The following is a 17,634-nucleotide window of genomic DNA, read 5'->3' on the forward strand; positions in this document are numbered from 1 at the left end:
GAGCTTAAAAGTTGCTAGTTATATGTGTGTGTGTGTGTGTGTGTGTGTGTGTGTGTGTGTGTGTGTATATGACCTACTCAACAAATGGCCTTCCCTTCTAGCTTCCAGGTGGTAGTTGGGACCATAATGGGTGCAGACTTACTCTGTTTTCTCCATTCAGGGTACAAGTGTGGGTCACTACAGTTTCTTGGATCACTAAAAGTACAAGCAGACTTCCTTAAAGTGTGTCACTGTGTTGTCTTCTCCCTTCCACAAGCATTCTTATTAGTGACCCCAGACCATAGCACAGTTGTTTATCTATGGTTTTGAAGTTGTGTGTTGTTCTGCTCCTGTCTGGTGAGACATTGTCTAATCTTTTTGGATTTTATTATTATATAATTTAGTGATGAGTTTAATTGGGAAAAAAGGGGAAAGATTTATTTCCCTGGGTTTGCTGGTTTTTGCTAGTATCCTGGTTGTGATCCCGTGAGTGTTGACTTCAGGCACTTAAGGGCCAAACACCTATTTTTAGTGGCTGAAAGGAGCATGGATGGTAGAACAGAGTCTTAAGTGTAGCCAGATGAAAGGTGAGTTTATTTTCTGTAGATAGGGTGGGCTGTGCACTGCCATGATCTGGTTTATAAAATTATTCTAAAACAACAGATCCTGTTAAGGATTTTTCTTTTTTCTTTTTCTGGACTTTCTTTTGGCAGATGTGGCCTCATGGATGAGCTGGTACATGACTTAGCCTCAGCCTTGGAGCAGACATCTGAGCAGAATAAGCTTGGTGAGCTGTGGGAGGAGATGGCCCTGAGCCCTCGGCAGCAGAGGCGGCAGCTTCGCAAAAGGAGAGGCCGGAAGCGCCGCTCGGACTTCACTCACCTGGCCGAGCATACCTGCTGCTACAGTGAGGCCTCTGAGTCGAGTCTCGATGAGGCCATTAAGGATTGTCGAGAAATGGCCCCTGTTGCCAATTTTAGTGACTCCGATGACACGATGGTAGCCAAACGGCACCCGGCTCTCAATGCCATTGTTAAGAGTAAGCAACACTCTTGGCACGAATCTGACTCCTTTACTGAAAATGCGCCCTGTCGACCGCTCCGGCGCCGGCGGAAAGTGAAGCGAGTGACATCAGAGGTGGCTGCCAGCCTTCAGCAGAAGCTCAAGGTGTCAGATTGGAGCTACGAGAGAGGCTGCAGGTTCAAGTCTGCTAAGAAGCAGCGTCTGTCCCGCTGGAAGGAGAATACTCCCTGGACCTCATCAGGTCATGGGTTGTGTGAATCAGCAGAAAATAGGACTTTCCTAAGCAAAACAGGAAGGAAAGAAAGGATGGAGTGTGAAGCAGATGAACAAAAACAGGGCTCTGATGAGAACATGTCAGAATGGTGAGATCTCTCTTACTAAGTCAAAGATTTACCTGCTTATTTTTACCCCAGGTACAAATTTACAGTCGTGATGAGTTCAACTTTCAGAACTAGCCACTGCAATGTTGCCTTTGTAGCCCTCCTTTAACCAGTCAGCTAGTTTTATCTCTAGTTTTTTAAAGTACATTCATGATTCTATTTCCCTAGGTCAAGAAAGCTTTATGTAATATAACACATTGTTTCTAAAAATTGTTTAAAATGTGTATCTCACATGCATAACCAAGAATTTTATTTTAAAAACAGTTTACTGCTGTTTATACCATGCAGTTCATACATCGATATTGTTAGAACCAGGGTCTCAGCAGAGGCTGGTGTGTGTGTTTGTGTATGTGAGAAAATGCTGGTACTGGGCATGTGGAGTTTGTGTACGTTTCTGGTAAGCTTCCTTTACCCGTTAAGAGTCTCGACTTCAGATACCGGGCTATAATTCTGTTCTCTGCTACTTAAGGTTTGACTCTGTTGAGTTTATTTTTTATGGCTGACATCCAAGTTGTCTGAAAGACATGGTGGGGCTTTGAAAATAACAGTATTGAATCCCATTAGTTTTCAACCAAATGTCATTGAGCCATAAAAATTTGTGTCTATTGGATGCATCTTTAAAATGTCAGTGTAGATTTTGGTGACTTTGTTTTTTTCCATCTCACGTAGTCCTAGGAACATTGATAAGCCCCACCTCGATACTTTAATATTAATGTGTGGTATCTCTTTCTCAAGGAAGGTGCTCTTGGTGTTTTTTTGTTTGTTTGCTTTTAATGTTTGTTTATTTTGAGAGAGAGAGAGTGAGAGTTGGGGAGGGGCAGAGAGAGAGGGAGAGGAGAGAGAGATTCCCAGCCAGGCTCCACACTGTCAGCTCTGAGCGCATCTTGGGGCTCAGTCTCACGAACTGTGACATCATGACTTGAGCTGAAATCAAGAGTCAGGCTAATTTAACCTACTGAGGCATTGAGGTGGCCCTCTTGGTGTTTTGAATGGGGGCACTTCTTTGTGGTGAGGGACCGTCCTGTGCTTCACAGGCTATTTGGCATCTCTGCATTGTTCCCATCCCCTTCGTTGTACCAAACCACATGCCTGTGTGGGTGCTGCCTAGTGGGTTGGTGGTCCCAGGGGAATGTTCAGGACTGCGCCGTATGGCAGGCACTGCTATTCGTACTTTATAGAAGAAGAGATGGAGGTTAATAGCGTTTAGATAATTTGCCCATGGTCACCCAGTGGCAAAACTAGGAATCAATTCTGATTCCAGAGTTCATACTTAACCACCATGTTTTGCTGCCCTTTGGGTTTGCCTTTTCCACTGCTCTTTCCGTCTCTTCTTACCTTTTACAACTGTAGAATATCTGGCCTTTCTTAGGACTTTGCTTCTGAAGTTTGTCTGAAAAACAAAGACACAAATCTTAGGAACTGTGTTGTGAGGCTGTGTCAGTAATCAGAAAGGCTGCGTAGGTCTTTATATAAACCCATACCTTTTTCAGGGCGGTTTTTAGTCCAGCTTCAACAATTTTTCTCACTAACTTTATATTTGTGGGTTTGCACAACTGGTTAGGCTTATAATACAGCTTCTCTAATTTTCCTCTAATGTATATCCTAAGACCTATTTACCCAATATATATGTGTAATTTTGGGTTACAAAGGTTTTTTATCATGCTGTTTTTTTATTTTAAAAAATATATTTTTAATGTTTATTTATTTTTGAGAGAGAGGGAGACACAGAGTGCAAGTCAGGGAGGGGCAGAGAGAGAGGGAGACACAGAATCCAAAGCAGGCTCCACGCTCTGAGCTGTCAGCTCAGAGTCCGACGTGGGGCTCAAACTCATGAAACTGTGAGATCATGACCTGAGCTGAATGAAGTCAGACACTTAACCAACTGAGGCATCCAGTTGCCCTTATCATGCTGTTTTTAATCAAACAAATGTTTAGTCAATTTACAGCCGTACACAATATCAAAACCCTCAATTGAGGTGTTCAAGTTTGTGTCAATATCGAACATATATTCCAGATAATTTACTGTTGAAAATCACGATTTGTTTTTTAAATTTGAGAGACAGAGTGAGAGCGTGTGTGAGTGGAGGAGAGGAGCAGAGGGAAAGAGAATCTCAAGCAGGTTCCATGCCCAGCGTGGAGCCCGACACGGCTTGATCGCTGGGATCATGACCTGAGCCAAAATCGAAAGTTGATTGCTTTACTGACTGAGCCACCCAGGTGCCTTGAGAATAGTGATTTTTAAAAATTGTTTTTTGCAGTGGTAGCTTGTGTATATTTCTTCTCATGACATAATTGTTCACTCTGTCTGCTCTTAAGATAACAGTCTAAGTGTGGTTCCAGATGCAGTCTGTAATCTAGTAGCGAGGCACTTTTAGTTCCTTCCTACCTCAGACACAGCTATTGCACGTATAGTCAGGTTGTGATAATAAACATTCTAGTTACCTGAGAGTCTGGATAAGTTGAAATAGGCAGCAATTCATATGAAATTCTTATTCTTTTCAAAAATTTTTTTTAAATGTTTATTTATTTTTGAGAGAGACAGAGACAGAATGCAAGTGGGTTAGGAGCAGAGAGAGAGGGAGACACAGAATCCGAAGCAAGCTCCAGGCTCCGAGCTGTCAGCACAGAGCCCGACTCAGGGCTCGAACTCACAAGCTGTGAGACCATGACCTGAGCTGAAGTCGGACGCTCAACCGACTGAGCCACCCAGACGCCCCTATTTTTATTCTTTTCATTTGAGAAGACCTTGTTACCCTGTTTGGGCTATCTGCCTGGTACATGACTTCAGAGTTCTGTTAACATTCTTTTTTTTTTTTTTTTTTAATGTTTATTTTGAGAGAGAATATGAGTAGGGGAGAGGCAGGGTGAGAGGGAGAGAGAATCCCAAGCAGGCTCCTCGCTGTCTGCACATAGCCCAATGTGGGACTCGATCTCATGAACCATGAGGTCATAACCTGAGCCAAAATCAAGAGTCGGATGCTTAATGGACTGAGCCACCCAGGCGTCCCATCACTCTTGAGTTCTTTTAGCAACATGGATGCCCACGTTCTTGTAGCTATGAGGGAAATTAGGGTGGAATAGTAGCAGACTTAAAATGAGAACAATTCTTCTTTAGAATCTAATTATTTAGGGGTCTTAAATATGCCTTGACTTATATTGTTTCATCTGTAGTTACGAACAGAAGTGCCTTGTATTTTTTCCCCCTAAATCTACTCTGTGGAGAAAGAGGGGTGACTGACTTACTCTTTGACCACAAATTATGTTCAGCCTCTCACCAGTAAGATGGAACTAAAATCTTGCCTTGATTATTAAGCATACCTTATGAATAGGACTAGCATTAGAGTATGTTTAAGTAGATGATAATTTATGATTTGGATATTTTACTATTTTGGTGAATTGATTCTCTCAAAATTTTCCTACCTTTGTTCTACATTAACAAATATTTTTAAGAATCTCCTTGGTTGCTCTTTCATAAATCTGCTTGGACGTACATCTTTGTTCTCATACAGATCAAGTGTAGAACCTTACATTTTATCAGTGATATTGAAGATTGTCAGTGTGTATGATCCAACTTGTAAAATTATTAGGATGAAGGTGATCATTAAACTTAACTTAGCCTCATCAGTGGATGGAATTCTTTTAAAAAATATGTGTCAGGTGTTTTAGGTTGGAAAATGTATGTCTCAGCCAGGGAGCTGTATTTCTAATTTCCTTAAATTCACTTTACTAATTAACCATGGAATAGTTTTAAGCTTAACCAATAATTCCTTTTCCTTTTATTTTTCTGTTCTTCCTTCAATTCTACGCCAACCAATCCCTCAAGAGTTTTGAGGAACTGGAAGTGGTTATGATACAATAGTTTTTTATACCTGCAAAAAGATCAGTTATTATTTTAGTAATTTTCCTGTGTATGTGTGTTCCATTCTAGAATGGAGAAATCCTTTTGTAAAATTCCTTTCTACTGTTTTTATTCATATTGTCTATATCACAGGTATTAGGTGATTCATAGCCTAATTTTACTCTGTTCTTCACTAACTCATCCTTTGTTTGTTCCCCTTAAATATAGTTTAGCTTCTTTGGTTTTTCTAAGTGAATTGGTTTGGTGTTGGCCTGAAGTCTCAGTCAGGAGCTTTCCTAAGGTGATGTATTAGAGGCCGATCTCACAGGAAAGAAAATATTCCCTTCTCTTGGAAGGCAAGTGACAGAGATAGAGTGCTAACCCTCCCCCCTCCTTTTCCAGCCCACGCTGACCTTCTGCGGCCCCTTGGTGCCTCTTGTTTTCTTATTTTTATAGAAAATCAATATCCCTTCTGACACAAACAATAGCTCAGAAGCAAGAATAAATGGGAGAAAGCTGAGATCTCTGTCCATCACCTCTCACTTTACCTCCCCAAACTCTTTAATTATGAGCATGCTTTGCTCCAGGTGTTTGTGACAGTGAAATTGCTAAATGAGGACCATTTTAACCAAAGATTGGGTGATCAGTAACACTCTATAGCAGTACCTTGTTGGATCAATAGTATTCATTATTTCATGGTTAAGGTAAGTAGCCTCCTTTGCAAGTGGAGGTCATTAATCAGGGAATACTGGAAAGAATGTATGTGGTAGGTTGAGGTTGCCCTGTTTCCTATTCCATAACTGGAGGTGCTGACCAAGAGTATATTTACCATTGTTGCAAATGGTACTATTGTATTTGAGAGTTCTGAATAGCTAGCATAGCGTGCGTCCATAGATTTATGCAGAGTTCTGCTAGTATATCCTTGGGAACAACGGAGAAAGACACCTTGGGAGATGGATTTGATACTACTGTATTTGAAAATCTGTCTCTTGAAAGAAGTGTGTTAGGATTATTCTGTGTGACTCCAGAGGATGGAGGTAGGGCTCATAAAAATGGAAAGCACAGAGAGTTAAGACGTTGCCTCATTGTCAGATACAACATTCCAAAAATTCGACCTCTGTAAAAATGAAATGAATTGTTTCACCAGGTAATGAGTTCTAGGTCACTGAAGGGGTTCAAGCCTGGGCTTGGTGACCACTTACTGAGTTATTGTAGAGTTGGCGAGACTGCGCTGCATGACCTCTAAGGTCCCTTGTAACACTGAGACTCTGGAACTCTTTCCAGTCACAGCCTCCTTCCAGTGCATCATTGTAACTTCGTAGTGTAAAAAACATTTGATAAGCAATATCAGCTGCCCATTAAAATGCTTAGGAAGACAGAAAACATTGTAAACTCACATCGCCAGGAACCAGGACTTAGAGTTGGCCTCTCGCCAAGATAGTGACAAACCACAAGGCTGATAGATGTGCAGTTGGAAGCCCACATCGGCAGTGCTGAGCCTACGCTGAAGGTATGTAGTGAGACCCTTCATTCTCTGTCTATAGTCAGGCCTTTGTTCAGAAACGCAGGTCCATTTTAGTCAGAAAATCAGGCAGCCGCAGTGTGAACAAGTGTTGTTCCGTCCTCTACTGTAGTCCCCTCTTGCCCAATTTCTTTCTGTGGTTTTAGTTAACCCTCAACCAGATGTGGTCTGGAAGCAGGTGATGCACCTTCTGACATTCCGTCAGGAGGAGGAGGAGCAGCCTAACAGTACGTCACAGTGCCTGCATGGTTCACCTCACTTCATCTCATTTCCTAGGCATTTTATCCTCTCACATGATCATCAGAAGAAGGGTGAGTCGGGGCGCCTGGGTGGCGCAGTCGGTTGAGCGTCCGACTTCAGCCAGGTCACGATCTCGCGGTCCGTGAGTTTGAGCCCCGCGTCGGGCTCTGGGCTGATGGCTCAGAGCCTGGAGCCTGTTTCCGATTCTGTGTCTCCCTCTCTCTCTGCCCCTCGCCCGTTCATGCTCTGTCTCTCTCTGTCCCAAAAATAAATGTTGAAAAAAAAAAAATTAAAAAAAAAAAAAAAAAAAGAAGGGTGAGTAGAAGATATTTTGAGAGAAAGAGCCCACATTCACATAACTTTTATTATAGTATATTGTTATATTATTAGTTATTGCCTCTCTTTTACTGTGCCTAATTTATAAAATTAAACTTAATCATGGATACATATGTATAGGAAAAACACATGGTATATATACGGTTAGGTACTATCTACAGTTTCACGCATCAGTGAGAGTCTTAGAACTTCTCTGCCGTGTGGAGAAGAGGGGATACTGTACTTCCCAATCTGTATCTTTGAGTTTCTGTTTGGAGGCTCTAACTCCCAGAATATACTTGGATAAGGAATTAGTGTTTTCTGTGTGTGTATTTGTGTTTGGAGTAGGAGGCAGTCACTGCAAATTCAGTCCTGGGAAATACATTCTCCAAGAATAAAGTTTACTGTTGGCATGGGGAGAGAAGAAAAAATCACTCTTAGTGGTGCATTCTAGAAATTGCAGTGTTTTATATATCTTTATATATTGTAAACTCTTGGAATGGGGTCAGAATAAGGCAGTGACAGTTAGAAGAAGATCCTGTCTTGGTCCCACATAACTATATGAGGTAAAAGCCTACCAGTGACACTGGGTGTTAGGCCAGGAGCTCTACACATTGTCTTGGCCAGTTGTAGATGTGGGAAGCATGTTACCTATATCCAAGAGAATAGAGAATGGGACCAGGGGTCATTTACACACCCTTTCTGTTGGCAAGTAACGAGATTCTAGGTAAACCAGTTTTCAGCAAGAGGCCTTTCAGCAAGTTCTGTGGAATAAGGGAAAAGGAACATTATCCTGAAAGTTCAGAGGAAAAACACATATCCAAAAATGATTGCCAGTGGAAACCAGAACATTTTAGAAAGTCTTCTTTAGGATGCGAAAAAGACATAGTCACTTTGGAATAGGAACAGTTAACTCATAAGGAAAGAAAGATGGCTATTTGAAAACCCAGTAGTATGGGAGGAAAAATGTAAGGAAATTGATGTAATTGCAGTGTTAAAACAAGACAATTCATTCTGTGGAAAATTGAGTTGATTTGGAAAACTTTGGAAGCCCTCCCAAGATGCAATGAGAGGAGGTGATAATGAGAGAGAAGTTGATAGATCTGGAGAACAGAAGATAGAGGGCCTGTCTATGAGTATGTAAATATTTCAAAGGAAGAAACTGAAACATTGGAATAGAATAATGATTTAAAAAATAGAACTGAAGAGAAAAGGCATTCTTGGGTTGAAAAATTATAAAGATTAAAAGGGAAAATGAATGAACAGACACATACTACCTAGACCTATCCTGGCAGAAGTTTGCATTCTGCCTTGGTGCAGGGGTGGAACAGGTATAAAGAACAATTTTTTTTTTTTTTAATGTTTATTTTGGAGAGAGAGAGAGCGCGCATGAGCATGTGCAGGGGAGGGGCAGAGAGAGAGAGAGAGGGAGACACAGGATCTGAATTGGGTTCTGTGCTGACAGGAGAGAGCCAGACGTGGGGCTTGAACTCATGAACTATGAGATCATGACCTGAGCTGAAGTCGGACACTTAACCAACAGCCACCCAGGCTCCCTGGGTATAAAGAACAATTTTAAAAGGGATGAAAACAAGGCTGGCATTTATTCCTACAGTACTAAGTGTGAAGGGCTGCAGTTGCCTGTAGAATTTTGGAGTGGGGGGGGGGGGGAAGATTGCTCTCCTACTCCCCCCCTGAATTTTATGGATAGCCAAGATAGATTTCATATGGAAAAGCAGCAGAAAGTCATTCTTAGACATTCAGGTCTCAGAATATATGTTCTTTAAAAATTTACTCTGCAAAGACATTTCTTCTAACTGAACATGAATCACTATTAGCTCTAAGAAAAGGTAAGTCGTAAAAGGATGGGTGGGCTTCTGTAAGGCACACCCCCCTAGCTCAGTAGCAGAGTCCTGGGGAAAATCATTAAATCTTTACCCAGTATACCTGATTGCAGGGGCTGCACTAATAAGCCTGTGAAACCAGTGAGGCTGTTTCTTTTGTGGTGTGGTATCCTCCGAGTGAAACCAGAAAACAAACTCCTTCATTATACATTCTTACAACTTATTAAGTTATTGTGGGAATAATTTTGCAGTTGGTGTGAGATATTTCTCTGAAAAACCTCTCCCTTGGTCATAGTTACTTTTAGACTCTGAAATCTGACTGTATACGGTTATAGATATGCCACCTTGACCCAGGAAAAAAATTGAGCGAAGATGTCTTTGGGCTCTGGGTCTAGGAGTGACTTTTCCTTTCTGTTTTTCTGAATTCTAAGACGATTTAAAATTTTTGTTAAGTGCATTATTTAATAAAAAGTTAAAATGAAAACCCCTTATCTTTTAACATGATGGTAGAGGCCATTCTCTCTCTCCTGTTTGTTTCTTTTAAAATTAGATGTAAAAGATCCATCTTATTCAAGATACTTGGTTAGTAATCCAGGTGTTAACTTATTGATACCGCTGTTTTAATTATAGGTAATAAACGAATTCCTTATTTTAGTTGAGACAGGTATAAACTACTCTTACTCAGTTCTAAATTTATAGTCCTTTGTGGTTAGGAATATGAAAGAACCAGCGAGCTGTCAGGTCAGAGGACAAGGTGTGTTTTTTCTCTCAATTATGAGAATTCAGAGATTTGTCTTATTCAAATTAGAAGCTTTTGTTAGGGCTAGGAAGTAGGGAGTTATTTTCAAAAAAGAATTCACAAAAATACTGTATTATTTATTGTGTCAGAAAAAAAAAAAAAAACTGCCCTGAAACTTAGTAGCTTTAAGTAACATTTACAGTTTCTGAAGTCAGGAATCTGGGAGTAGCTTAGCGGGGTGGTTCTGGTTCTGAGTCTCATATTGTCACAGTCAAATTGTTGATTGGGGCTGTAGTTGTCTCAGGGCATAACTGTGACTGAAGGATCCACTTCCAAGCTCACTCAGGGCTGTTGGCAGATTTCAATTCCTTGTAGGCTGTTGGACTGTAAGTTGCTTTCCACAGGGGCCCCTCCACAGGGCTGTTCGTATTCTCAAGACATGGCACTTGACTTTCCCTAGGGGTAATGATTTGAGACAGAGAAAGAGAGAGAGCATACCAGCCCTCACTGAGTGTCCAAGAGGGAAGCCACAGTCTTCTATAATCTAATCTCAGAAGTGACCTACCGTTACTTCTTCCTATGCCATTGGTCGTCACATAGACCAACCAGGCTGGGAAATACCAGGATGCTGGGATCATTGGGAGTCATCTGACAGTCTAGTTACCACAGATGGCTCTCCATCTTCTGGAATTTTTTCCTGACTTAGTGTGAAGCTAGATTCAGGAATGGTATTTTCAGAGTATCTGTCCCTAGAATTTGGGGGAATGTTTTTACTTTGATTTCAAAGGAAGGGCATTCAGGAACTCTAAGGACAAGCGAAGGTATAGATAACTGAGAGTGTATTTTGTTGTAAGTATGTATACTGAAGGTGAATATTTATTTTTAAAATTCAAAATATGGCATTAAGATGGAGAGCTTTTTCCAAAGTGAGTCCCTAGTTTGTTTTCTTGGTGTTCAGCGTGTTTGATGCATTTTTAGCTGATATAGTTAGAGTCAAAACATAGAGTTTCAGCTGTGTCTGAATGTTTTAACTAGCAAAAAGCAAAGGAACATTCTTTTCCAAGTTCAGTTAATCTGTTAGCATTTTCAGGAGAATGAAAATGAGAAGTGCTGAATTGAAAAGTAGCTCATGAAGAGAGAAACGTGGAATTACTTGGTAAATGAATCTGTTTACCATCCATGTTTTGGCAGCCATTCAGCAAGCTCATGGACTTTGGAAATACACCGTACTAGCTCTGATGTTTATTTGCTATGTAATGTTGGGCAACTTGCTTGCCCTCTCGAGGCTTCACTACTTCACTTGTAATATGAGGTTGACATAGTTACCTCATAGAGTTTTGCAGTAGAAGAAATGTAATAATGAATGTAAAGCTCTTAGTACTTTGCCCGGCCTGTACTAGAACTCAGTAAATGATATTACTTGAATCAATAATGAATTCTGTATTAATAATTTCTATTAATGATTTGAACTATTATTATTAATAAACAACTATAAAATTATTGATTAAAATTATTAATATAGAATTGTTATCTAATACTTTTGTACTATCAATAATTTTCTTATTAATAATTCTTATTAATAATTTTCTGGAACTCCACTCAAGTACCAAACCCCTTCTTGAGACACTTCTGGTTTGGATATCTACTGAGAGCTGTGTCTCCCTCTCTTGGATGAAGCCCCATATAGAGAACATATTAGATTTCATAAGCCACATTTATTTTTCCATTCAAAATGAGAACAGATTCAAGTCCCATAGAATGTTGTTTTTTCTTTACTGGAGTATAATTGAGAGTCCTATAGAATTTAGATTGCTATTTAATAAAAAGACTGTCAGGGAATTAACACTATCATCTGCTAAAATAATAATATTGGAGACATATGAGAATTAGCACCTTAGAGGTAGCTTCTGAATCTTTCATCCTTTGGTTCTGTATAAGATTCTAGAGTCTACAAAGTGGGTTCACATACCTCATATCATCACATCCTCAGAACAGCCTTGCAGGAAATAGTATTAGAGAAGTGAAGTGATACGGCATGAAGGCCATAGAAGGGGAAGCAGCAGCTGATCTGAAGGAGTTCATTCCATATGTAACATTTGCTGAATGCCTGCTGTGTGCCGGGTGCCGTGCTAGGCATTGGGGAGACTGAAATGAGCAAGATCTTACCCTCTTTCCAAGCCTGGATCTCTCTCTCCTCTCTCTGCCTGGGCTGGGCAGGGAGGAGTGATCTGTACAACTCTTGAGTAGTTTCAGTTCTACCAGTTGGCCTGAAGGTCCAGCTACCTTCTCGTGATTCCTGGGATCCAGAGGCCTCAGGCTCTTTGAGGCCCTGGCAAAAGAATGGCATTGTTGCTACTATGGGATGTTGACCTCTGTCCTTGAAGGCCGGCTTTATCCAGCAAAAGTGCACAGCCTCCTCTCTGAAGTGGTTTTCCTTAACAAGATGCCCTGCCCGCTTCATCCTGTACTTTATCACTATAGACGAGGGTTCTCCCCTTTGGCACTACTGGCATTTTTGAGTCAGATGATTACCTGTTGTGAGGGTTGTCCTGTGCATTGTAGGATGCAACGCTCTACCCAGTAGATGCCAGTAGGACACCAACCCCCCCTCCCCTGCTCCAAGTCCTGACAAACAAAAATGTTTCCAGACATTGCCACATGACCCCGCGGGTGCAAGGTGGGAGTGGGGGTGAGGAGAAGGGGGTAAAATTGCTTTGAGTCGAGAGCTACTGCTGATGTTTCTAGGTGCTGATCTGGGGTTTTCACTTGATTGATTTTGCTTTCACCAACAAGCGTAAGTTTCAGATTTAGAGAACTTAGTAAGGCCAAAACATTGATCTCTTCTATAGAATAAAAATACTGTAGTTTTTAAAACTTTGTAACTGAGAGTTTTTGCCAACTTGAAAAAATACCCTTTAATTGCTCCTCAAAAGGGCAAACGGTTCATTTTCAGAACTTGGAAGGAAGAGCAATTCAGATGAAAGCATTTTAAAGTTCATACCAAGGTTTACAATATTGAGCTCAGAGTGTTTGCCCTGGAATCAATGATTCAAGTGGATGATGGGTATCAATAGTGTTTTATTAGGCTTGATTCCTGTGATAATCTCCTTCTCTGAGAGTGGATGCCAATCATCTGGTCTACCAAGAGTGTCTTGGATTACCAAGATGCCCAGCAGGAAGGTTAGAGGGATAGATGTGTGATAAAACAGAAAAAGCAAAATGTTCATTGCAGTGTGTGACGTGCGGTAGGTGATGTGATGGAGTGTGAGTGGTAACTGGAACTTCTTTCAACCTTTTCATATGTTTCAAAGTGTTCATAATACAATGTTGGAGGAGGGAAGCCTCTGGAACTGCAGGTTAGTGGGACTTTCTTTACACTTCTGTTTTTTCAGCTCGATGTGGTTTGGTTTCTTTTCTAACATGTAATAATAATTAGGTAATACAATTGGTGGTCTAAAACCCAGGCTTTAATTTTATTTGTGTCTTATTTAAAATGGTGGCTATGCTGCTGAATTCAGTCTGGGAACATTTTTTAGGGACAACCACTGTAGAGAAGTGTGATGCATTATTACTGTTTTTACTCACATAGAAATACTTTGAGGTGTTTTCTGATTTCTAAGATGGGGAGATTTCCTCAGTGTTACATGGTTAAATTGTAGGCTTGCACACCCCCTTATTTGCAGAGTATTATTCATTGGAAAGCATTCTTTTCACATCCTTCTCCCGTGGTTTAGACTAGGTTTCTTATAAAATGTACACCTTTAGGGGCGCCTGGGTGGCGCAGTCGGTTAAGCGTCCGACTTCAGCCAGGTCACGATCTCGCGGTCCGGGAGTTCGAGCCCCGCGTCAGGCTCTGGGCTGATGGCTCAGAGCCTGGAGCCTGTTTCCGATTCTGTGTCTCCCTCTCCCTCTGCCCCTCCCCTGTTCATGCTCTGTCTCTCTCTGTCCCAAAAATAAATAAACGTTGAAAAAAAAAATTAAAAAAAAATAATAAAAAATAAAATGTACACCTTTATATTGTTATTGAGACGTTTCTTTGTTAGTTTTAGGACTGGGTAGAGTGGTTTCTGGTGTATGGTAAATAGTCAGTGCTTACTAAGTGAATGAGTAGAAGTTTAGGAGAAATGGGGGAGGGGGCTTTTCCTCCTTTTGCTGTGAGAAACTAATTGCCCTAATTTTTTGAATTTTTTGAATGATGTATAAATTATTTGTAGGGTTAATACATTTTTAGAAATTTTAGAAATATTCTAGGAGGATTTTATTTTTAATGCAAACTATTTATAGGTGAGAACCATGTGAGAACAGGGAGTCCAGAACAGCTCCCAAAGCAAAGACAGGAGGCATTGCTGCCTATAGGAGTTGCTGCCATTTTAGGAAAAGATGAGATTTCACACCTGCTATCTTTGTGGGTTTTGTGTAGTTTTTCTGAAGATTAACAAAGGCTGAGTTTTTGTCTTCCTGACTAAACTTCAGAGGACCACAAGTAGAGTGGACACTAAAGGTAGGATCACACTTTTTTCTTACAAAAATCAGGAGCAGAGCTTTTTCTCCTTGCCTAGTAAAAAGGCTCATGGCAAAAAAGTTATAAACAAATTTGAAGGTTTTGAGATAGGAAAAACATGTAGGATTCTGTCACCTTTTAACTTTTTGACCTTGTGAACTACAAAGGTGCTAAAAGAAACTTATGTTTATTGAAAGGTAGCTTAGTTTTAATAGACCATTAAACATTCTGTTTAGTTAGCTAAATTAACATTTTCTAAAAGCGTTTATTTTTATTTATTTTGAGAGAGAGAGAGAGAGAGCAAGTAGGGGAGGGAGAGAGAGAGAGGGAGACAGAATCCCAAGCAGGCTCCGCACCATCAGCACAGATGTGGGGCTCGAACTCACGAACTGTGAGATCCTGACCTGAGCCGAAATGAAGAGTCGGATGCTTAACCGATTGGGCCACCCAGGCACCCCATAAATTAACATTTTATAGTTGACTAAATCGCTATTAAATCTCACTAAGCTGATTTTTTTCGAAGCAGATCTCAGAGCCAGAAGTGAATGAAGTCTTCAGGACTGGACAACTTTGTCTTCTAATTTGGAAGGGGAAATATTTGCTTCTACTTTCTAGCTAGCACTACATTTTTGCATGCTGTATCATAGTGTTTATGTGCAGATATGCCACGAAGTTCCCACTTTTGTCTTTTTTCTCATCAAATCATGCTAACAATTTCTTACGTATGATTAGATTTCCACAATGCAAGTTCTTCTGAGGGAATAAATAGAATTAGCAGATGCTATCCAATGTACTAGTTACTTCCAGATACCAGTAGACTGGTGATACTTTTATGTCATAACCATGCTGTAAGACAAACTATTTTCTCTGTGAAGAAAATGCTTATCTCCCTTGATCATAGTCTTAAACTCCTGGTGATATTTCTGTAACATCATTGCCATTCCTCGAATTAACTATATACAGAAAGCTTATAGACATGTTTAATCCAGGCTCTTTCAGAAACCGTGAGTCCTCTTAAATGCTGTCGACAAAAATAGAAAAGATATAGTGACACGAAGGCTTTAGGTTACCAGCACCTTTCTTGATCCAGCAGATTTCTTTGAGCTTACCCCCTTGGTTTAGAATACGAGGAGAGAACGGCATCCGTGCAAAAAAGGATCAAGGGAGCACTGTATTTTGTAGTACTTACAGGTGGCTGGAAATGAATGGGGAAAAGAATTGATAGATTTTGTAATAAAGCAAGCAGTTTAAATTTTATAATGGTAAATACTCAAGAGTAGAACTTGTACATGTAGAGTAGGGATCAGCAAACTTCCTCTGTAAAGAGCCAGATAGTAAATATTTTAGGGATTTGCTTGTGATATGTTCTATGTTGCCACCACTCAGCTTTGAAGTTGTGGTGTGAAAGCAGCCATCGATGATATGTAAATGAATAACTGTGGCTCTGTTCCAATAAAACTTTACTTATGGACACTGAAATTTGAATTTCATATCATTCCCACGTGTCACAAAATTCTTCTTTTGATTTCTTTTTTTTGCTGTAAAAACCATTCTTAGCTCACAGGCTAAAATAGGTGCAGGCTGTCATGTGCTGACCCCTAAATCTCAGTTAGTGATACTGCAAACTAATAAAGTATATATAATGTGCTGATGGGATAGCGTATCTGTTCTATACTTTAATGTGCTTTTCCTGCTTACTGTGAAGAGGAGTTAAAATAATATCAAATTTGGTCTATCTTTGAGGCCAGATGAGGATAATAAAGTGGTAATATGAGAGACTGTGTAGTAGAACTCAAGGGAGTTAGACCACTAACTTCACAGTTCCTCTAACTCAGAAGTAGGAAGGGTGCAGTGCTCAGGGAGGATGGCCTCTGGTTTTACCCACAGAGCTCCTTGAAGATTCTAAATCCATCAGAATCCAGTAGTATAGTTTTGTGACACATTTCTTACGACAACACCCGAGAAAGTTCTCACTTATCAGTACAGAAGAAAAGAAAATGAAAGAACGTTTAAATAAATCGAGTTATGTTTTATTGGCTCTTGCTGCAGCAAATTTCTTGGATCTCTTCAGAGATAAACTTAAGCGAGGAAAGAGCACAGCTACTTAATTTAATCAGCAGTTTAAGGATTTCGTGTTGGCAAGATATTTGGACATGTTGCAAAAATACAAAATATTTTCACATTTTTGATCCAGAAATGTAGACTGGGATTTTGCCAAGCCTATTGCTTATGCAGTATGATAAGAATGTTTCTTCCTTGCTCTGGTTCCTTCCATCTTTTAGAGTAGGTGAAAAAAAATGGCGAGTTTGGAAGGAAACACTCCCAATCAAGGGAATAGCTAAAATTGTAAAGAATAGGGAAATTTTTCCTGAACCAGATCAAATTTAATGGAGATTAGGCCCAAGACATTGCAGCATCAGAAGAGGCAGAATCAATTGTTAGTAATAGCTCAGAAAATGAAGCAAATTGAACAGAAGTCTACAGAGCAAAAGTTGTATTTCATTGGCTTCAAATGGAGTTTGTTTATACCTTTTTATTTTTAACCTTCTGTTTTGAGAATGAATTTTGTTGTGTCCAGTTCATATCGGGAAGACATTAAATTTAGAAAATGTAACTTTGGTCGTACTGACTTTTTTCCTGTTCATGGATTTTTGTTTGCCGCTTTGTGAATGGGAACAAAACTTGAGAGATGCTACATGTCTTAGAGTTGGACAGTTTCATTTGAAACCGAGAGTTAACAGTATTTAAAAAAAAAAAAATCATTGGTAAATTTGTGTTGTTTAATACATCCAACCAAGTTGAGATTAGTTTTGTGAGCCTTAATAAATAAGTTTTTTTTTTTAAGTTTGTTTATTTTGAGAGAGTGAGTGGGGGAAGGGCAGAGAAAGAGAGAGGAGAGAGAGTCCCAGGCAGGCTCCGTGCCGTCAGCACTGTCAGCACAAGGCCTGATGTGGGCTCTATCCCACGAACTGTGAGATCATGACCTGAGGCAAAATCAAGAGTTGGACCTTTAACCGACCGAGCCACCCAGGTGCCCCACTAAATAACTCTCCAGTGCTAACCTAACAAAGTGACTTTTGGTATTTTTTAAGTATTTTGAAATAGAAGTATAAGTTTTGGAAGTTTCCCTAGGTTTTGTTTTACAGGAAAATAAGCTTTCCTCTGTGGCTTAATTATGAAATTTAATTTCTGATTGGCTAATGAGCCAGAGTGAAATTAGGCAAATGGGATGTTTTGATTTGAAAACCTGAAG

The 17,634-nt window shown here is 40.1% G+C and overlaps 1 protein-coding gene across 4 annotated transcripts in view; it reads left to right on the forward strand.

Moving 5' to 3' along the window:
- Positions 1-17,634, forward strand: part of GPATCH2L (G-patch domain containing 2 like) — a 57,429-nt gene that overhangs the window by 1,573 nt on the left and 38,222 nt on the right. For 3 of the 4 annotated variants that reach the window (XM_030319634.1, XM_030319630.1, XM_030319632.1), the window contains one exon: positions 693-1,364. In XM_030319634.1, coding sequence (XP_030175494.1) covers positions 703-1,364 — 662 coding nt within the window. In that variant the 5' untranslated portion in view covers positions 693-702. Of the gene's footprint in view, positions 1-443; positions 567-692; positions 1,365-17,634 lie in introns of those variants that run through there. The other variant, XM_030319633.1, reaches the window with a different exon arrangement.

Source organism: Lynx canadensis, chromosome B3, assembly GCF_007474595.2.
Source record: "Lynx canadensis isolate LIC74 chromosome B3, mLynCan4.pri.v2, whole genome shotgun sequence".
NCBI classification, from domain to species: domain Eukaryota; kingdom Metazoa; phylum Chordata; class Mammalia; order Carnivora; family Felidae; genus Lynx; species Lynx canadensis.